The sequence below is a fragment of the Aquarana catesbeiana genome, linkage group LG09, assembly GCF_042186555.1.
Source record: "Aquarana catesbeiana isolate 2022-GZ linkage group LG09, ASM4218655v1, whole genome shotgun sequence".
NCBI classification, from domain to species: Eukaryota; Metazoa; Chordata; class Amphibia; order Anura; family Ranidae; genus Aquarana; species Aquarana catesbeiana.
Window position 1 is genome coordinate 23838842 of NC_133332.1, and position 21794 is coordinate 23860635.

At 49.9% G+C, this 21794-nt stretch overlaps 1 protein-coding gene across 1 annotated transcript in view; it reads left to right on the forward strand.

Annotated features, from left to right (window-relative positions):
• Positions 1 to 21794, forward strand: part of OCRL (OCRL inositol polyphosphate-5-phosphatase) — a gene marked incomplete at its 3' end in the record, with an annotated part of 100297 nt that overhangs the window by 25583 nt on the left and 52920 nt on the right. Inside the window, 1 exon segment of the mRNA XM_073598140.1 lies at positions 15468 to 15581. Within this exon segment, the coding sequence (XP_073454241.1) occupies positions 15468 to 15581 (114 nt within the window).

The window sequence follows — 21794 nt, forward strand, 5'->3', positions numbered from 1 at the left end:
CAAAATGAGAATCACGATTTTTTTTTTTTTTGCTTAAAATAAAAAGATCACGATTCTCGCGACATAAAATCTTTCACATTGTACAAAAAAAAAAATGGGCTAACTTTACTGGTTATTTTTCTTTATTATTTATTTGTTTTGTTTTGTTTTTTTTTTAATTCATTATTTATTTTTTTAAAGTCACCAGCTACAAATACTGCAGCTGCTGACTTTTAAAATAAAGACACTTACCTGTCTCAGGGCGCCCGCCATGTCGGCACCCCGAGGCCGACCCATCCCTCGGGCCTCGGATGCTGCCGCCGCCATCTTCGGTAAGGGAATCAGGAAGTGAAGCTTTGCGGCATGAATGGCCCCTGCTGTTTTTGGGACCCGTGTGTCTCCCAGCAGACAGTGTGTGTGTGTGTGTGTGTGTGTGGGGGGGGGGGGGGCCTTAGTGTGGTATGCCCAGAAGTGGGTGCAAATACCTCCCCCCTGAAAGGTGCCAAATGTGACACCGGAGGGGGGAGAGGGTTCCGAAAAGTTGAAGTTCCATTTTTGTGTGGACCTCCGCTTTAATAATATAGAGTGGTGCCAAAACTGTTTTTTTTTTTTTTTTTTTTTTTTTTTTTTCTTCCTGTTCCTCCTGAAATCTATTATCACTTTCTTGGTCTTTCCTGTGTTGAAGGACAGGTTGTTATCCTCACACCATTCTTCCAACCTCCTTCCTGTAGTATTCCCCCCCCCCCCCCCCCCTCTTAATTCGACCAACCATAAGTAGTGTCATCCGCAAATTTGATGTCACTGTTTGTTGGAAAATAAGGAACACAATGGTGCGTATATAATAAATAGAGAAGAGAACTCAAAACGGAAGCCTGTGGGCACTCCTGTGGTAATAATGCACTGGGAGGATACCTGTTTAACCACCTGTGGGCGATTCACCAGGAAATCCACAAACAAAAGGAAGCCAGGCAAATTTAGCTTAAGTATTTTAGCTACCAATAAATCAGGAATCACAGTATTGAATGCAGAGCTGTAATCAACGAACAGCATCCTTATATAATTGCCAGGGACTCTAATTGACTTGGGGGGGGGGGGGGGGGGCAATACAAGGGCAATGCCATCCCCTGTGCTTCTGTTTGCCCTATGCAGATCAAGATTGGCAAGGCTGTTTTTAATACGCCTCAACTCCAATCTCTCTAAGCATTTCATTACTACCGAGGTTAATGCTATCGGCCTATAGCATAGATATGCAATTAGTGGACCTCCAGCTGTTGCAGAACTACAAGTCCCATGGGGTATAGCAAGACTCTTGACAGCCAGAAGCATGACACCTAGAGGCAGAGGCATGCTGGGACTTGTAGTTTTGCAACGGCTGGAGGTCCGCTAATTGCATATCCCCCGCCTATAGTCTTTTAGACTGTCCACATTTGCTGCTTTGTGGGATTGGAGTAATGATGGTTGATTTTAACCACTTCCCGCCCAAAAGTTTCGTCATATGACGTCCTGGACTTTGAGTGGGGATATCTGAATGATGACTGTAGCTTTTTCGGGCCGGCGATTCCGTGCACAGTAAGAGCAATCCTAGCGGCAGTTCAGCCGCTTGATCGTTCTTGCAGGCGGCGGGAGGGGACATCCCCCCCCCCAACCCCCCCCCCGCTATCCTGCCACCCTCCGGTGCTTCTCCGGGGCTCACCCATGTGATCGGTGAGTCAGAGGATGAATTGGTCGCCGCCGGAAGTTGATCATAGAGATTTCTGCTGACCGGATGTTCCCCCCAGTCATCTTTATGACCGTCGGAGGCCCGGGCGACGTTTTGACCTGACGTCCGGGCCGGCGGTTGTAAACATTGCCGGGGGCGCGGCTGGAAAGGCCAAGACAGTTAAATTTTTTTTTTTTTGTCTTGGCCTTTCCAGCCTGGAGGAGAGACCCCACCATCTCTCCATAAAGAGGACCTGTCATGCACTATTCCTATTACAAGGGATGTTTACATTCCTTGTAATAGGAATAAAAGTGATTAAAATAAAAAAAAAATGTAAAGAGAGAGAGAGAGAGAGTAAAAATTAAAAAATAAAGGTAAATTTAAACAATAACTTTTTTTTTTTTAAAGCACCCCAAAAAAAGAAAAACAAACCTGTCATACTTGCCTCCCCTGTGCAGTTGGTTTTGCACAGAGTGGCCCCCGATCCTCCTCTTCTGGGGTCCCTCAGGGACGCTCCTGGCTCCTCCTCTTCTCGAGTGCCCCGTTGGAGAGCCACCCTCCCTCGGGGGGGGGGCACTCGTGCGGGCGCGCTCCCGTGTCCTGCTGCTGCGTCCATTGACACAGACAGCAGGACTCGGCCCTGCCCCCCACGTCATTGGATTTGATTGACAGCAGTGGGGGCCAATGCCTGCGCTGCTATCAATCTATCCAATCAGGACCCGAGACACCGGCCGGCTGGAGCTGGTGTGCTAGTCCCCGTCGCTGGCAAGGCCGGGTTCAGGTAAGTAAAAGGGGGGGGGGGGGCGAATGGGGCTGCTGCATCACAGGAGGTTTTTCACCTTCATGCATAGAATGCATAAAGATGAAAACCCCTTTAAAGGTAAAGAAAAGATTTGGGGTCTTTTTGACCCAAGATTTCTGAATAAAGAGGACCTGTCATACTTTATTTCTTTTTATTTATTTTTTTTTAATATAATCTTTATTTTTTACGTTCTTTTTTTTTTTTTTTGATCTCTTAATTTCCTTCTAATAAGAATAAAAGTGTTAAAAAATTTAAGGGACAATGTAAAAATTAAAAAGTCAAATAAATAGAAAAAAATAAAAAAATAAAATAAAAAATAAATAAATAAAATAAAGAAAAGTCAAATAAATAGGAAAAAAATAAAATTAAAAAAAGTCAAATAAATAGGAAAAAATAAAAAATGTAAAGTGCCCCCATCCCTCCATGCTCGTACGCAGAACGCAAACGTGAGTCGCACACGCATATGTAATTGGTATTCACACCACACATGTGAGGTATCCCTGTGATCGTTGGTGAGAGCGATAATTCTAGCACTAGACCTCCTCTGTAACTCTAAACAGGTAACCTATAAAGCCGTTTAATGCGCTGCCTATGGAGATTTCGAAGTACCATAGTTTGTTGCCATTCCACGAGCGGGCACAATTTTTAAGCCTGACATGTTAGGTATCTTTTTACTCGGCGTAACATCATCTTTCACATTATACAAAAAAAATTGGGGTAAATATTGTGTGTTTTTTTTTAAATTCATTAATGTGTATTTTATCCCCCAAAAAATTGCGTTTGCAAAGCTGCTGCACAAATGCCGTGTGTCGTATAAAAAAATGGAACGATCGCCATTTTGTTCTCTAGGGTCTCTGCTAAAAAAATATATAATGTTTGGGGGTTATAAGTAATTTTCTAGCAAAAAAATACTGAGTTAAACTTGTAAACAAAAAGTGGAAAAAAAAAAGCCAGGTCTTCAAGTGGTTATTCTATGTATTTTACATTTGCATTTGTCTCTCGGCTTTGAAAAACAACTCGGGGCAAATATACAATATATACTTCCTTTTGGCTGACTTGGGTCATAAAATCCTTTTTCAGTGCGGTTGAACTATGCCCTTGTATGGAGTTAATACACACCAGCTGGAAGTTGAAGTCAGGCTTGCGGTAGGTTTGTCTGCTCTGTAGGGTAAAGGAGGTACATTGCTGTGATTATAGGAGGAAGAGCGCTCGGGGTGGGCGTCGGTGTCGTCGTGAACTGTTGAGCAACAGATCATCAGTCTGCTGCTTCTCCTTTCACTGTCCTAATGCAGATTGGAGGGACAAGACCTGTAAGTGTTACTGAACTGCAACAGAGAAAAATCAGACAAGGCTGTGCTATGTGGCAGAGCCATGTAAATCCTAGGACTGGATGGGAAGAAATGCAAATCCATTTGGCAGAATAAACCTCTTATATGTGTTCTCTCTATGTATTAGGCAGTTTGTCTTTGGTTGCAAACCCTGACATATAACCAGTGAAGTGACTGGCTTCACACAGAGATGAAAAAACAGAAAATCCTCCTGCATTAATTGTACCTGTTTATCTGCAGTCTTCTCTTCTCTACATCCATTCAAAATTTATAAAGCTTGCTTGAGCTTTCAGAAAACGGTGTGGAGAGCTGAAGTTAGACTCTGCCGAGCTCCCCCCCCTCTTCACATCAAACACAGGAAACAACTGAACCCCCCCATTCCCCCCGAGGAGCGGCAGGGATCGGGGCATTCGAGGAGCGGAGGGGATCGGGGCATCCAAGGAGCGGCGGGGATCAGAGGAGCGGCAGGGATCGGGGCATTCGAGGAGCGGAGGGGATCGGGGCATCCAAGGAGCGGCGGGGATCAGAGGAGCGGCAGGGATCGGGGCATCCGAGGAGCGGAGGGGATCCGGGGCATCCGAGGAGCAGCGGGGATCAGAGGAGCGGCAGGGATCGGGGCATACGAGGAGCGGAGGGGATCGGGGCATCCGAGGAGCAGCGGGGATCAGGGCACCAAGCAGCGGTCGAGGATAAGGCATCCGAGGGTCGGCGGGGATTAGAGGAGCTGGAGGGGATCAGGGCATCCGAGGAGCGGCGGGGATCAGAGGAGCGGCAGGAATCGGGCATCCGAGGAGCAGAGGGGATCGGGGCATCCGAGGAGCGGCGGGGATCAGAGGAGCGGCAGGGATCGGGGCTTCCGAGGAGTGGCGGGGATCAAGGCACCAAGCAGCGGTCGGGGATTGGGCATCTGAGGAGCAGTGGGGATCGGGCATCTGAGGAGCAGTGGGGATCAGGGCACCAAGCAGGGATCGGGCATCTGAGGAGCAGCGGGGATCAGGGCACCAAGCAGCGGTCGGGGATCAGGCATCTGAGGAGCAGCGGGGATCAGGGCACCAAGCAGCGGCAGGGATCAGGCATCTGAGGAGCAGCGGGGATCAGGGCACCAAGCAGTGGTCGGGGATCGGGCATCTGAGGAGCAGCGGGGATCAGGGCACCAAGCAGCAGTCGGGGATCAGGCATCTGAGGAGCAGCGGGGATCGGGCATCTGAGGAGCAGCGGGGATCAGGGCACCAAGCAGCGGTCGGGGATCAGGCATCTGAGGAGCAGCAGGGATCGGGCATCCAGGCATCGGCCAGCGGCTCGTCTCCTCGCTTCCGCCCGTATGTCTCCGCGTATATTTATTCGCTGTTATAACCCTACTGGGAAGGCTCCGGACGCAATGCTCTGTGTCCCGAGCCCAGCCTATTGGAGCCTCTGGCTCTAATCAGTGCTTCAAAAAAAAAAAAAAAAACCCTGGCTGCTGTAATTCAGGCGTCCTGAAGGGGGCCGGATGCATTGTTAGGGCGGGCAGCGGGGCATGGATTGGGGGGGGGGGGGGGTGCTGTCCGAGCACCCACAATGGACACTCGTGCTGATGGCAGAGGAAAGAGGGAGAATACAGAAATGACACTTAGTGCTCTGGATGGAGACAAGTACACACTATAGAATGCTATGCTTTGTTCATATTTCATGTCAGAACTTTACAATCACTTTAAGCTGAGATATTTTTTCAGTTTATTTTTAGTTTATTGTGTTCTCTTTACTATTTGTGTGTTTTGTTTTTTTTTCTTTTTCTGTTTTTTTCTTGTAGGACGTCCTTCTATTCGAAGGACTTCAAACCACAGTTAGTTCCCTCAGGCTTGTTTTCTCTGAGTATTCGTCTTCCGTTTGCTGGCTTTTATGTCTGCCGGATTGTGCTGACCGCCGTGCCTGCCTGTGAATTAATCTGAATTGTGTGTGGCTTGCTGGGTGTGACTTCTAATTTACCAGAATTAGGGGGGCTGAAATAGACTTCCGTTACGTTGGGTGTGTCGCAGTGCCATTCATTTTGAATGCCGCCCCAATTGCACTTGTATTGCGGGATAGCATAATGTGTGGGTATATGAATCAATTGGTGCCACACACCTCACTCCTCACCACCATACACACTCACCGGACACTTTATTAGGTACACCTGTTCCATTGCTTGGTAACACAAATTGCTAATCAGCCAATCACATGGCAGCAACTCAATGCAATGGTGAAGACGACTTGCTGAAGTTCAAACCGAGCATCAAGAATGGGGAAGAAAAGGGATTTAAGTGACTTTGAACGTGGCATGGTTCTTGGTTGCCAGACGAGTCTGGTCTGAGTATTTCTGGGATTTTCACACACAACGATCTCTCGGGTTTACAGAGAATGGTGGGAAAAAGAGAAAATATCCAGTGAGCGGCAGTTGTGTGGAGGAAAATGCCTTGTTGATGTCAGAGGAGAATGGGCAGACTAGTTCCAGATGATAGAAAGGCAACAGTAACTCAAATAACCACTCGTTACATCCAAGGTATGCAGAATACCATCTCTAAACGCACAACACATCCAACCTTGAAGCAGATGGGCTACAGCAGCAGAAGTCCACACCGGGAGCCACTCCTGTCAGCTAAGAACAGGAAACTGAGGCTACAATTGGCACAGGATCACCAAAATTGGACAATAGAAGATTGGAAAAACGTTGACTGGTCTGATGAGTCTGGATTTCAGCTGCGACATTCTGATGGTGGGGTCAGAATTTGGCGCTTGGATCCATCCTGCCTTGTATCACCGGTTCAGGCTGGTGGTGGGGGGTGTAATGGTGTGGGGGGGGGGTATTTTCTTGGCACACTTTGGGCCCCTTAGTACAAATTGATCATCGATTAAACCCCACGGCCTACCTGAGTATTGTTGCTGACCATGTCCATCCGTTTATGACTACAGTGTCCCCATCTTCTGATGGCTCCTTCCAGCAGGATAATGCACCATGTCACAAAGCTCCAATCATCTCCCCACTGGACAATGAGGTCACTGTACTCCAATGGCCTCCACACTCACCAGATCTCATCCAATAGAGCACCACACTCACCAGATCTCATCCAATAGAGCACCACACTCACCAGATCTCATCCAATAGAGCACCACACTCACCAGATCTCATCCAATAGAGGACCTTTGGAATGTGGTGAGAACGGGAGATTCACATCATGGATGATGTTATCATGTCCCTATGGAGCAAAATCTCCGAGGAACGTTTCCAACATCCTGTTGTATCTATGCCACCAAGAATGAAGGCAAAAGGGGGTCCAACCCGCTACTAACAAGGTGTACCTAATAAAGTGGCCGGAGAGTGGATATTACTAATTCTAGCAGCATAAGGATTGAAAAACAGTCCATGTTAAATTAAGAGCGTGAAGTTCCCCTTTTAAATAACAGATGTAGTGGATGGAATTTCCTCTCTCCTCTGGGATCACACATACAAGGGTTGGTTGTTCCGTGTGAAATGAGGAATTGCCGAGAGCTGTGAGCCTTCCCTGTGTGGGGGGTGCAAAGAGAGATATTCAGAGGAACTCTCTGTACAGTTAAGTGCAAACGTTCGGACGCCACTGGTGATGTCATCTATTCTCTAAGTGAAAGGAAGTGAATATCCAAACGAAGCCTCAATACATAATACAGTAATACCTTGGATTGCGAGCATAATTCATTCCAGAAACATGCTTGTAATCCAAAGCACTTGTATATCAAAGCAAATTTCCCCATAAGAAATAATGGAAACTCAGGTGATTCGTTCCACAACCATTTATTCATAAGTCCTTCAGTTTATAGTCCATATAAAAAAGATTATAGCAATGTGATTGGTTGTGTACCCATAAAATGTCCACAATTGGAAGCCTTCACAAGGGGATTAGAAGCAAAATCCAGTAGGAGCTCCAGAGTATAAAAGAGAAGAGAGGCGCCTCTAAGTGTAGCAATATGTTGTACCTTCATTAAATGTAACCATATTGCTACACTTTAGAGGCTCCTCTCTTCTCTTTTATACTCTGTTGTAATGTGACGCTACTTGTATATCAAGACATCGCTTGTATGTCAAGTCAAAATTTATTTTAAAAAAATTTACTTGTCTTGCAAAACGCTCTCAAACCAAGGTTTTACTGTATAGTAATACAGTCAGGCTGCTTATAATTCTTCTTTCTTGTTGTTTTTTTTTTGGTAGATGTAGCAAATGTTAACCCCTTTCCAGCCCACACCGACATCCCTTTTTAAATATTTAATGCCTGGGGGGTGGGGGTGGGGGGGGGGGGGGGGGGTGGGAAGGAACAACGATCAGGTGACCCCTTTCATAAAGATCTCATGATTGGAAGCTGCTCCCTCCGACTACCAATCTTTAGCTCAGTGTTTTTCTTTGCGGGCTTTCTTGTGCATCATCTTTAGAAGAGGCTTCCTTCTCAAACGACAGCCATGCAGACCAATTTGATGCAGTGTGCGGCGTATGGTCTGAGCACTGACAGGCTGACCAAAGAAGTTGAGGTCACGTGCTCAGCGTCATATCCAGAGGTTGTCTTTGGGAAATAGATGTAGGAGTGCTGCCAGCATTGCTGCAGAGGTTTAGGGGGTGGGGCTTCAGCCTCTGCAGCAATGCTGGCAGCACTCATACGTCTTTTTCCGAAAGACAACCTCTGGATATGACGCTGAGCACGTGACCTCAACCTCTTTGGTCGACCATGGCGAGGCCTGTTCTGAGTGGAACCTGTCCTGTTAAACCTCGGTATGGTCTTGACCACCGTGCTGCAGCTCAGTTTCAGGGTCTTGGCAATCTTCTTATAGCCTAGGCCATCTTTATGTAGAGCAACAATTCTTTTTTTCAGATCCTCAGAGAGTTCTTTGCCATGAGGTGCCATGTTGAACTTCCAGTGACCAGTATGAGAGAGTGTGAGAGATAACACCAAATTTAACACACCTGCTCCCCATTCACACCTGAGATCTTGTAACACCAACGAGTCACATAACACCGGGGAGGGAAAACGGCTAATTAAGCCCAATTTGGACATTTTCACTTAGGGGTGTACTCACTTTTGTTTAGACATTAATGGCTGTGTGTTGAGTTATTTTGAGGGGACAGCAAATTTACACTGTTATACAAGCTGTACACTCACTACTTTACATTGTAGCAAAGTGTCATTTCTTCAGTGTTGTCACATGAAAAGATAGAAGAAAACATTTACAAAAATGTGAAGGGTGTACTTACTTCTGTGAAATACTGTAGGCCATTGGTAGATCAGGATTGATCGAATTTCAGATATACAGTACATATACCATAGTTTGTGGACTCTATAACTTTCCTACAGACTAAATAATATACACTGATTTGGGTTATTTTCACCAAAGAAATGTAGCAGAAAGAAATTTTGGCCCAAATTTATGAAGAAAGATTATATGTTTGCAAAATTGTATAACGGAAGCGTTTTTTTCAAAAAATTTCGGTCTTATTTTGTTTAGCAAACAAAAAAAGCCCAGTGGTGAGTAAATACCACTGAAAGAAAGCTCTATTTGTGTGAGCAAAATGATAAAAATTTCACATGGATATGGTGTTGCATGACCGCGCAATTGTCATTCAAAGTGTGACAGCATTGAAAATTGGCCTGGGCAGGAAGGGGGCTGAGAGTGTGCGGCTGGAGGGCGGGTGAGAGTGTGCGTCAGGAAGGGGGGTGAGAGCGCGCGTCAGGAAGGGGGGTGAGAGTGTGCGTCAGAAAGGGGGGTGAGAGCGTGCGTCAGGAAGGGGGGTGAGAGCGTGCGGCAGGAAGGGGGGTGAGAGCATGCGGCAGGAAGGGGGGTGAGAGCGTGCGGCAGGAAGGGGGGTGAGAGCGAGAGCGTGCGGCTGGAGGGCGGGTGAGAGCGTGCGTCAGGAAGGGGGGTGAGAGCGTGCGGCAGGAAGGGGGGTGAGAGCGTGCGTCAGGAAGGGGGGTGAGAGCGTGCGTCAGGAAGGGGGGTGAGAGCGTGCGTCAAGAAAGTGGGTGAGAGCGTGCGGCAGGAAGGGGGGTGAGAGCGTGCGTCAGGAAAGGGGGTGAGAGCGTGCGTCAGGAAGGGGGGTGAGAGCGTGCGGCAGGAAGGGGGGTGAGAGCGTGCGGCAGGAGGGGGGATGAGAGCGTGCGTCAGGAAGGGGGGTGAGAGCGTGCGTCAGGAAGGGGGGTGAGAGCGTGCGTCAGGAAGGGGGATGAGAGCGTGCGTCAGGAAGGGGGATGACAGCGTGCGTCAGGAAGGGGGGTGAGAGCGTGCGTCAGGAAGGGGGGTGAGAGCGTGCGTCAGGAAGGGGGGTGAGAGCGTGTGTCAGGAAGGGGGGTGAGAGCGTGCGTCAGGAAGGGGGGTGAGAGCGTGCGTCAGGAAGGGGGATGAGAGCGTGCGTCAGGAAGGGGGGTGAGAGCGTGCGTCAGGAAGGGGGATGAGAGCGTGCGTCAGAAAGGGGGTGAGAGCGTGCGGCAGGAAGGGGGGTGAGAGCGTGCGTCAGGAAGGGGGATGAGAGCGTGCGTCAGAAAGGGGGTGAGAGCGTGCGGCAGGAAGGGGGTTGAGAGCGTGCGGTAGGAAGGGGGGTGAGAGCGTGCGGCTGGAGGGCGGGTGAGAGAGCGTGCGGCAGGAAGGGGGGTGAGTGCGTGCGGCTGGAGGGCGGGTGAGAGCGTGTGGCAGGAAGGGGGGTGAGAGCATGCGTCAGGAGGGGGGTGAGAGCGTGCGGCAGGAAGGGGGGTGAGAGCGTGCGTCAGGAAGGGGGGTGAGAGCGTGCGGTAGGAAGGGGGGTGAGAGCGAGAACGTGCGGCAGGAAGGGGGGTGAGTGCGTGCGGCTGGAGGGCGGGTGAGAGCGTGCGTCAGGAAGGGGGGTGAGAGCGTGCGTCAGGAAGGGGGGTGAGAGCGTGCGTCAGAAAGGGGGGTGAGAGTGTGCGCCAGGAAAGGGGGTGAGAGCGTGCGGTAGGAAGGGGGGTGAGAGCGAGAACGTGCGGCAGGAAGGGGGGTGAGTGCGTGCGGCTGGAGGGCGGGTGAGAGCGTGCGTCAGGAAGGGGGGTGAGAGCGTGCGTCAGGAAGGGGGGTGAGAGCGTGCGTCAGGAAGGGGGGTGAGAGCGTGCGTCAGGAAGGGGGGTGAGAGCGTGCGTCAGAAAGGGGGGTGAGAGTGTGCGCCAGGAAAGGGGGTGAGAGCGTGCGTCAGGAAGGGGGGTGAGAACGTGCGTCAGGAAAGGGGGTGAGAGCGTGCGTCAGGAAAGGGGGTGAGAGCGTGCGTCAGGAAGGGGGGTGAGAACGTGCGGCAGGAGGGGGGGTGAGAACGTGCGGCAGGAGGGGGGGGGTGAGAACGTGCGGCAGGAAGGGGGGTGAGAGCGTGCGGCAGGAAGGGGGGTGAGAGCGTGCGTCAGGAAGGGGATGAAGTGGCACATCGATGTGAGGTAGCCACATGGGGATGAAGGAAATTTCTATTTGAATCGCCATTTCATGCGGTAATCGGCAGGCGAGTGTGACCGGACCCTTTCATAGGCGTTGTGCCTGTAACCGTCACACACATCAATTCTAAGGGCGTCCGGCACATGACATCTGTAATAAACCTCATCTCCACTCATACATTTTTAAAATGCTGCCTTCCTGTTCAGGAACATTTGCACCATTATTTTTCTATAAATAAAACGCCTTACTATTAAGCCATCACTTGTATCACTTTCACAGACCTTCAATGGAAAAACAAACCCCAACATCATCATCATTGTCAGATAAAAAGAATTCTTTATTAGAAGCCCCCCAGAGAAGAACCAGCAATCCGTGTTCTATATAGATGACGGCCCAAATCCCATGACTGTTTTTTATTGAAATCATCGTGTAAAATATAGATCTGAACAGATGTATGTGATCTGTTTTGACTTTTATGGGACTCTCGTGTACAATTTTAAGGTGTTTTTTTTTTTTTTTTTTCTTCAATTAGATTTCTTTTATGAGCATTATGAGTGTTGGAAAATAATAGATATCTTTTATATCGCTCTGTATGTTAACTGTTTGTGTAAAATGATTCAAAGCCGTTGCAGAGAAAAGATTGTCCAGCAGTGATCTCCCATTCTTTTTCTCGCCATTGATTGTTTTTGCTCATAGAATGCAGTTACGTTGTATATTCTTGTTCAGGGGTGTCGAACTCTCCATTTCATTTCAGGCTGACATCAGCAGTGCAGTTGCCCTCAAAGGGCCGGATGTAATTGGAGTGCAGAATTCAGGATCGTACTACCTATAGAGTGCAGAACTCAGGGGTGTGTTATGCACGGTGTGCAACCCCAACTCCCAACCCTCACAGAGGCTTTTTTATTGCCTGCCTGAGGCCCTCGCAGTGTCTGTCTTCTCTCCTGCCTGAGACCCTCGCAGTGGCTGTCTTCTCTCCTGCCTGGGCCCTCGCAGTGTCTGTCTTCTCTCCTGCCTGGGCCCTCGCAGTGGCTGTCTTCTCTCTTGCCCGAGGCCCTTGCAGTGGCTGTCTTCTCTCCTGCCTGAGGCCCTCGCAGTGGCTGTCTTCTCTCCTGCCTGAGGCCCTCGCAGTGGCTGTCTTCTCTCCTGCCTGGGCCCTCGCAGTGTCTGTCTTCTCTCCTGCCTGGGCCCTCGCAGTGGCTGACTTCTCTCCTGCCTGGGCCCTCGCAGTGTCTGTCTTCTCTCCTGCCTGGGCCCTCGCAGTGGCTGTCTTCTCTCTTGCCCGAGGCCCTTGCAGTGGCTGTCTTCTCTCCTGCCTGAGGCCCTCGCAGTGGCTGACTTCTCTCCTGCCTGGGCCCTCGCAGTGTCTGTCTTCTCTCCTGCCTGGGCCCTCGCAGTGGCTGTCTTCTCTCTTGCCCGAGGCCCTTGCAGTGGCTGACTTCTCTCCTGCCTGAGGCCCTCGCAGTGGCTGTCTTCTCTCCTGCCTGAGGCCCTCGCAGTGGCTGTCTTCTCTCCTGCCTGAGGCCCTCGCAGTGGCTGTCTTCTCTCCTGCCTGAGGCCCTCGCAGTGGCTGTCTTCTCTCCTGCCTGGGGCCCTCGCAGTGGCTGTCTTCTCTCCTGCCTGAGGCCCTCGCAGTGGCTGTCTTCTCTCCTGCCTGAGCCCTCACAGTGATTGATTTCTCCCCTGCCTGAGCCCTTGCAGTGGCTGTCTTCTCTCCTGCCCGAGCATTTGCAGTGGCTGTCTTCTCTCCTGCCCGAGCATTTGCAGTGGCTGTCTTCTCTCCTGCCTGAGCCCTCGCAGTGGCTGTCTTCTCTCCTGCCTGAGCCTTTGCAGAAACTTCCTTCTTTCCTGCCTGAGGCCCTCGCAGAGGCTGTCTTCTCTCCTGCCTGAGGCCCTCGCAGTGGCTGTCTTCTCTCCTGCCTGAGGCCCTCGCAGTGGCTGTCTTGTCTCCTGCCTGAGGCCCTCGCAGTGGCTGTCTTGTCTCCTGCCTGAGGCCCTCGCAGTGGCTGTCTTGTCTCCTGCCTGAGGCCCTCGCAGTGGCTGTCTTGTCTCCTGCCTGAGGCCCTCGCAGTGGCTGTCTTGTCTCCTGCCTGAGGCCCTCGCAGTGGCTGTCTTCTCTCCTGCTTGAGGCCCTCACAGTGGCTGTCTTCTCTCCTGCCTGAGCCTTTGCAGAAACTTCCTTCTTTCCTGCCTGAGGCCCTCGCAGGGGCTGTCTTATCTCCTGCCTGAGCCCTCACAGTGATTGATTTCTCCCCTGCCTGAGCCCTTGCAGTGGCTGTCTTCTCTCCTGCCCGAGCATTTGCAGTGGCTGTCTTCTCTCCTGCCTGAGCCCTCGCAGTGGCTGTCTTCTCTCCTGCCTGAGCCCTCGCAGTGGCTGTCTTCTCTCCTGCCTGAGGCCCTCGCAGTGGCTGTCTTCTCTCCTGCCTGAGCCCTCGCAGTGGCTGTCTTCTCTCCTGCCTGAGCCCTCGCAGTGGCTGTCTTCTCTCCTGCCTGGACCCTCGCAGTGGCTGTCTTCTCTCCTGCCTGGACCCTCGCAGTGGCTGTCTTCTTTCCTGCCTGAGCCCTCGCAGTAGCTGTCTTTTCTCTCCTGCCTGAGCCCTCGCAGTGGCTGTCTTCTCTCCTGCCTGGACCCTCGCAGTGGCTGTCTTCTTTCCTGCCTGAGCCCTCGCAGTAGCTGTCTTTTCTCTCCTGCCTGAGCCCTCGCAGTGGCTGTCTTCTCTCCTGCCTGAGGCCCTCGCAGTGGCTGTCTTTTCTCTCCTGCCTGAGCCCTCGCAGTGGCTGTCTTTTCTCTCCTGCCTGAGCCCTCGCAGTGGCTGTCTTCTCTCCTGCCTGAGCCCTCACAGTGGCTGTCTTCTCTCCTGCCTGAGCCCTCGCAGTAGCTGTCTTCTCTCCTGCCTGAGCCCTCGCAGTGGCTGTCTTCTCTCCTGCCTGAGCCCTCGCAGTGGCTGTCTTCTCTCCTGCCTGAGCCCTCGCAGTGGCTGTTTTCTCTCCTGCCTGAGCCCTCGCAGTGGCTGTCTTCTCTCCTGCCTGAGCCCTCGCAGTGGCTGTCTTCTCTCCTGCCTGGACCCTCGCAGTGGCTGTCTTCTTTCCTGCCTGAGGCCCTCGCAGTGGCTGTCTTCTCTCCTGCCTGAGGCCCTCGCAGTAGCTGTCTTCTCTCCTGCCTGAGCCCTCGCAGTGGCTGTCTTCTCTCCTGCCTGAGCCCTCGCAGTGGCTGTCTTCTCTCCTGCCTGAGCCCTCGCAGTGGCTGTTTTCTCTCCTGCCTGAGCCCTCGCAGTGGCTGTCTTCTCTCCTGCCTGAGCCCTCGCAGTGGCTGTCTTCTCTCCTGCCTGGACCCTCGCAGTGGCTGTCTTCTTTCCTGCCTGAGGCCCTCGCAGTGGCTGTCTTCTCTCCTGCCTGAGGCCCTCGCAGTGGCTGTCTTCTCTCCTGCCTGAGGCCCTCGCAGTGACTGTCTTCTCTCCTGCCTGAGGCCCTCGCAGTGGCTGTCTTCTCTCCTGCCTGGGCCCTCGCAGTGGCTGTCTTCTCTCCTGCCTGAGCCCTCGCAGTGGCTGTCTTCTCTCCTGCCTGAGGCCCTCGCAGTGGCTGTCTTCTCTCCTGCCTGAGGCCCTCGCAGTGGCTGTCTTCTCTCCTGCCTGAGGCCCTCGCAGTGGCTGTCTTCTCTCCTGCCTGAGGCCCTCGCAGTGGCTGTCTTCTCTCCTGCCTGAGGCCCTCGCAGTGGCTGTCTTCTCTCCTGCCTGAGGCCCTCGCAGTGGCTGTCTTCTCTCCTGCCTGAGGCCCTCGCAGTGGCTGTCTTCTCTCCTGCCTGAGCCCTCACAGAAGCAGTGTAATCTCCCTCCTCGGCTGCCTTTTTAATTGTAGTTCTTGACAGCTGCTTTTAATGTGTTTTTTAGTTGTGTGCGTTTGGAGAGCAGCTCGGCCTCTATGAGGCTTAGGGACATTTTTTAGAGCAAAGGTGTCACTTTTGCTGGCAAGATGCAGACTAGTAATGAAGAACACTTTATCTGTATCTAAAACCAAGAATAAAAATGTAATGACCTATTAAACTTACCAGTCTGTAGATATGGGATGAAGACAAATATAACATTTCATGGGGTGTTGGGTTTTTGGCTGCATGCTGGCTTTTCTGCCACTGCATGGAAAGTGGGTGAAAGTGTTTCTTTAGCAGTAATAAATTATTATATTAGACTTGTTAAAGTTCTTTTATAGAGATTTTAGCACAGTCAAGAGATTATCGGTGTGTGATAACATTGTATGTTTCTTCCAGGAGCAGGGCGGATCAAAGCCTCCCGTCTCGATAAAAAAGAGTCATCTAACTGGTACCAGTCCGCTGAGAAGGCCGGAAGCATGCCTGGGGCCTCGTCAAAGTCTTCAGGTTCAGGTATTTACCATGTTTTATGTTTTTTTAAAGTGAATCTGTCAGGCATTGTAATCTTTGAAAATGTGGGGGGCGACGCAAGTTGCCTGTCTGTGCCTTTCCCGCACATCGGGTCTGTTCCTGAGACCCTAAGGAGCCCCCCGGAACCAGGACGCTAAGAGCTCGTTCACACTAGCATTGCTATCTGAAGAGTGATCCCCATTCAGTTTGCTCTTCAGAGAGCATTTGACAGGTGCGGAGAAGACATTGTCACCTCCTCACCACCTGCTTTAATTCCTGAAACTCCACACTAGCACGCTGCAGCTCCAGGCATTGCACGCCGTTGCAGAACGGCCCCTTTCACTTGATTGGGTTACATTCAGAGGGTGCTAAAGCGGCTGAAAGCAACAGGGGTTATTATTCCTGCTGTGGTCGCGGAATGTGTATACCCCCGGTCACCGCCTCTGCAGCTAAAGAGGGTAGTAATTGGGGGGGTGGTAAAAACGTGACTCTGTGGGATTTTACTGCACCCCTCACCGCTAATGTGAATGAGCCGTTACTGAACTGAGGCCATTCCTCTGACTTGATGTTCTGCCACACCCCCCTGCCACCCCACAGACCAATGAAGCGCACTTTGATGACCAATAACAATGCTCCTATTGGTTTGTGGTTCAGCGGGGGGGGGGGGGGCGATGATTCAGCTGTGTGTGGGATCCAGGGGGGATTCCGTGGCGGATTTGGGGTTTCCAAGTACCTTGTGGCCTCTTGGAAATATAATGTGAGTGGCAAAACTTTAGCATATTAGACAGGTTCCTATTAGTGTATCTTTAGCTAATTCTAGTTTTGTATACATTGGTAATACGGATCCCTATGAATTTTTTTTTTTTTTTTTGCGTAATTTTTGACTTCATGTGTGCATGAGGCTTTCTTCAAACACAACTTTTACATTACTTTTTTTTCCCCTCATTTCTACCATTTTGGAATTCATTTGTCACTTTTCCAGTATAACTTACATCTTTCGTTGTTCAGTGCCTTAAGAGCCCTTTTACACTGGGGCGTAGGGCTGGGAGATTTTCTTAAAAAAGAAAAAACTCGATTCACGATTTAAATCAAAGTTTTTTTTTTTTTTTGTGGACACCGCGCCGGTCTTGGGGAGCTACAGGCAGGAGTTTTTAGGCTTCGTCCGTGGCTTCGGCCTAGTCTTCGGCATCCGGTCTCGCGGACTAGGCCGAAGCCGCAGACTTGCCTAAAAACTCCTGCCCGCAGCTCCTCGAGACCGGCGCGGTGAAAAAAAAAAAAATCGATTTGCTTACATTTTTAATCGATTTGACCTCTCAACTACTTACTGGGGCGGTGTGGGCCATAGCAGTAAAGCGCTGCTAGTTTTATCAGCGCTTTACCGCTGTTCTAAGCGGCGTTTGGCCCGCTTTTAACCCCCCCAGAAGGGGTTACAAAAGGGGTTAAAAGCACCCGCTTAGCGCTGCTTTCAAATCGCTTTTTTAGTCGCTTTGAAAGCGGCGCCCATTCCTTTCAATCGGCATGGGGCTGGGGAGGAGCGCTGTATGCACCATACCCGCACCTCCCCAAAGATGCTGCTTGCGGTACTTTTTTCCCGTCCTGCAAGCGCAACGCTCCCAGTGTGAAAGCGCTCAGCTTTCACACTGAGTTGGAATGAGAGGCGGTTTACAGTAGGGTTGCACCGATACTGGTATCGCTGCCGATTACCGAGTATTTGCACAAGTATCAGTACTCGTGTAAATGCAACGATACCTGAAACCAATACTTTCAGGCTCGGTTCTTTGAGCTGTCAGCGGGTCTCCCCTGTTGACAGCTAAAGTGTTAAAGAAGTCCGGTAATTGGAGCTGTGAAAAAAAAAAAAAAAAAGCAGCCATGTTTATTAACAACATTGCTCAGCTGCTGAAACACTAAAATAAAAAGAAACATTGTTTCTTTTTGAATCTTTCTGTTTCTTCATCTGCAGATCAAAGGGATGAACAAATGTTCCTCTGTTTAACCCCTTATTAACCCTTAATTTAATCAGCATTAATTAACTCCCTATTCTCCTCCATTTAATTATTATTTTCCTAGGTTTTTTTTTTTTGTGTTCACGTCTATTTTATAAACGATAAACAATTAAAACTTTTTTTTTTATTTGCTTTGTTAGTGAATATTTTTGCACATATATTTACACATTTCACATTGAAAAAGCGCAAAATTAAAAACAAAAATCTATTTATTTCATTTGTAAATTAACTTTTCAGTGCTTTGTACTATTGCTGACAGCTGAAGTGAAAACAAAACAGTTGCGGTAGGTATCGGTAATTGGTATAGGCGATTACTAAAAAAAAAAAAGTATCGCTACGCGTACTCCTAAAATGAATGGTATTGGTGCATCCCTACTTTACAGGCGCTATTTTTAATGCTAAAATGCCTGAAAAGTGCCTGAAAAGTCTAAAATAAACCTGGGTTACCGGCTATATCTGTATTATCTCAGATATAAATAATGTGTGTGTAGAATACAGTTCATATATACAGGACATACAGCAGTTTAAATATTAACAAGTTAAGCCACTCTTGTTCATAACATTTACAATGCTGCAATGCACAGATTATCCTGTTATCCTGGTCATAAATCTGTGACATGAATATAACCTCTGTATAATGTATTTATAGCAACTTGGACCTTGTACGTCATTGTGGGAGCAATCTTGTAAAATATTAATTACCGGTGATTGGGAAGTAGGAGTCGGGCAACGTAGCTTTTGGTCCTTTTATAGATTGTAAAAGTGATGGGATTTCATTAAGGTTTATTGCTCAGTCACGTCAATCCTCCCATTGACACCATCTACTGGAAATAACAGGTAGCAGTGATGAGCCTGCAGGAGTGGGATCCATTGGGAATGGAATCCATTTGGAATGAGATCCATTGGGAGCAGGACCCATTGGGATTTAATTATGTTTATTGATCAGTCACTTCAATCCACCCATTGTCGTCATCTACTTGATTAACAGGTGGCAGTGATGAGCCTGCATTAGTAAGACCCATTGGGACCAGAACCCATGGTGAGCAGTACCAATTGGGTTTTCATTAACTTTATTGCTCAGTCACATCAATCCACCCATTACCACCATGTACTGGAATAATAGGCAGCAGTGAGGACCCATTGGGAGTGAGGACCCATTGGGAGTGAGGACCCATTGGGAGTGGGAGCGAGGACCCATTGGGAGCGAGGACCCAATGGGAGCGAGGACCCAATGGGAGCGAGGACCCAATGGGAGCGAGGACCCAATGGGAGCGAGGACCCATTGGGAGCGAGGACCCATTGGGAGCGAGGACCCAATGGGAGCGAGGACCCATTGGGAGCGAGGACCCATTGGGAGCGAGGACCCATTGGGAGCGAGGACCCATTGGGAGCGAGGACCCAATGGGAGCGAGGACCCAATGGGAGCGAGGACCCAATGGGAGCGAGGACCCAATGGGAGCGAGGACCCAATGGGAGCGAGGACCCAATGGGAGCGAGGACCCAATGGGAGCGAGGACCCAATGGGAGCGAGGACCCAATGGGAGCGAGGACCCATTGGGAGCGAGGACCCATTGGGAGCGAGGACCCATTGGGAGCGAGGACCCATTGGGAGCGAGGACCCATTGGGAGCGAGGACCCATTGGGAGCGATGACCCATTGGGAGCGATGACCCATTGACAGTGGAACTCATTGGGAGTGATGAGCCATTGGGAGTGATGAGCCATTGAGAGTGATGAGCCATTGGGAGTGGGACTCATTGGGATTTCATTAGGTTTATTGCTCAGTCACATCAACCCACCCATTGCCATCATCTCCTGAATAACAGGTGGCAGTGATGAGCCTGCAGAATTGGAACCCATTGGGAGTGGGACCCATTGGATCAAATGGTGGTTGCCACTGCAAATCAGACCTGAATCTGTGATTGAGTGTATTTGTTTAATTTACTTGTTTAAAATTTAAAAAATAATACAAACAGAGCTCAAGCACTGAAAGGATACAGTACTGCTGATTTATTTTTATTTTTTCCACCCAACGTTTGTCTGAGTCCTTTACATAAGCATGCAGATTAGCACATAATATCAACAGTGGTGGTGGTGCATCCATTAAGGGCACACGGGCGCCGCCCCCTCTCTCCAGCCACCCCCTCTTAATATTTGTTTTTCTAACACTGAACCGCCTCTTCGCCAATCAGGTAGTGCGGGTCTGATACCCGTCACCCTGATCGGCTGAAAGGATAGGCGCTGCTATTGGACGCCCAGCAGGAAGCAAGAAGAGACACACGGAGGACACAGCTCACCGCTGCCTGACCCACCACCAAGATGGGGTAAATGCCGGTCAGACAGTGGGCAGGTGGGGGTCACAGTGGCTGCATTTGATTGGGCACAGTGGCTGCATTTGATTGGGCACAGTGGCGGAATTTGATGGGCACAGTGGAGGCAATTGATGGGCACAGTGGAGGCAATTGATGGGCACAGTGGAGGCAATTGATGGGCACAGTGGAGGCAATTGATGGGCACAGTGGAGGCAATTGATGGGCACAGTGGAGGCAATTGATGGGCACAGTGGAGGCAATTGATGGGCACAGTGGCTGCATTTGATAAGCACAGTGGGGCTGCATTTGATGGACACAGTGAGGCTACATTTAATGGGCACAGTGGCTGCAATTGATGGGCGCAGTGGCTGCAATTGATGGGCGCAGTGAGGCTGCATTTGATGGGCACAGTGAGGCTGCATTTGATGGGCGCAGTGAGGCTGCATTTGATGGGCACAGTGAGGCTGCATTTGATGGGCGCAGTGAGGCTGCATTTGATGGGCACAGTGAGGCTGCATTTGATGGGCACAGTGAGGCTGCATTTGATGGGCACAGTGAGGCTGCATTTGATGGGCACAGTGAGGCTGCAATTGATGGGCACAGTGAGGCTGCATTTGATGGGCACAGTGAGGCTGCAATTGATGGGCACAGTGAGGCTGCATTTGATGGGCACAGTGAGGCTGCAATTGATGGGCACAGTGAGGCTGCAATTGTGTTTTTGTTTTGTTTTCTCAGTTTGTTTGTGTCCACCTGCCCCCAAAAAAATCTTGAGCACCATCCGCCACTGATCCACAGCCTTGCAGCTCTGTCCACACTGGAAAACACTACAGAACAGATAATGTGCAGGACTCTTTTTAAAAATATATGTTTTTTTTTAAAGGTAAATTTTTTAATTGTTTTTTTGCATAAACACAAGCACAAAGGTACAAAACTACAAAGCGTACAGAGAAAAAAACAGAACATAGATGAACGTGAGTCCACTTAGTGCTTGGCATTACCCTACAGAACAGAAATAAAGAAAAAAAAAATCTTATACTGGCAAAAGCACATATAACACAAAATCATCCGAGGTGAGACTCGCTGAGTGCACTGAATACAGGTGACCCGTTCAGTGGGGGCTTGTTCACATGTGCGGCCTGGGGGAGGGGGGGGGGGGAATAAAACCAGGCATTTGAGCTGAGTTATTTCTGCCGCTGATTCAACGGAGACATTCAGCTGCTCATGGCTGTACACATACCGTGGCTGTGACCGAACCGGAGCGTCTTTAGATTAGGTAAGTATAAGCATCTTTCCTTTACAGGCTAGTTAGTATAGGGCCTAGAATGAGGGTGGAAGTAGGTTTAACCACTTACCTGCCCGCTGCAGTACATATACTATGAGGGGGCGGCTCCTACAGGCACTGCGATGTACTGGTACGTTGCTGCCTACTTCTGTGTTTTAGGTGCGCACCCCCCCCCCCGCCTCCCCCCCCCCCCCCTTCTGTGATTCAACACTGCGGGAGTTTGTTAGCAGATCCAGGCAAATGATTCATGGTGGGGACCTGCCGATTGGCTGTGTCGAATCACAACCCAGAGCCCTGTGTTGACAAACAACACAGGGCTCTGAACAGAGGGAACGATCGCTAGGGAAAAGAAACAAATCGATCTGTAGTAAAATCAACACATATTACACATTGTTAGGCACAGTGACAGTGTATAGTATTATCACTGGTTACTGTATTGGTGCCACTGGAGGGTCAGTGGCAGTTAGTCAGTTTCCACAAAGTGTCAGATTGCCCATCGCATCGAATCACATCGCATCACAGTCCCACTATAAGTAACTGGTCACTGCCAATACTAGTATATAAAATAAATAGATAAAAATTCCATTATAGATACCATAGTCTGTAGATGCTAGAACTTT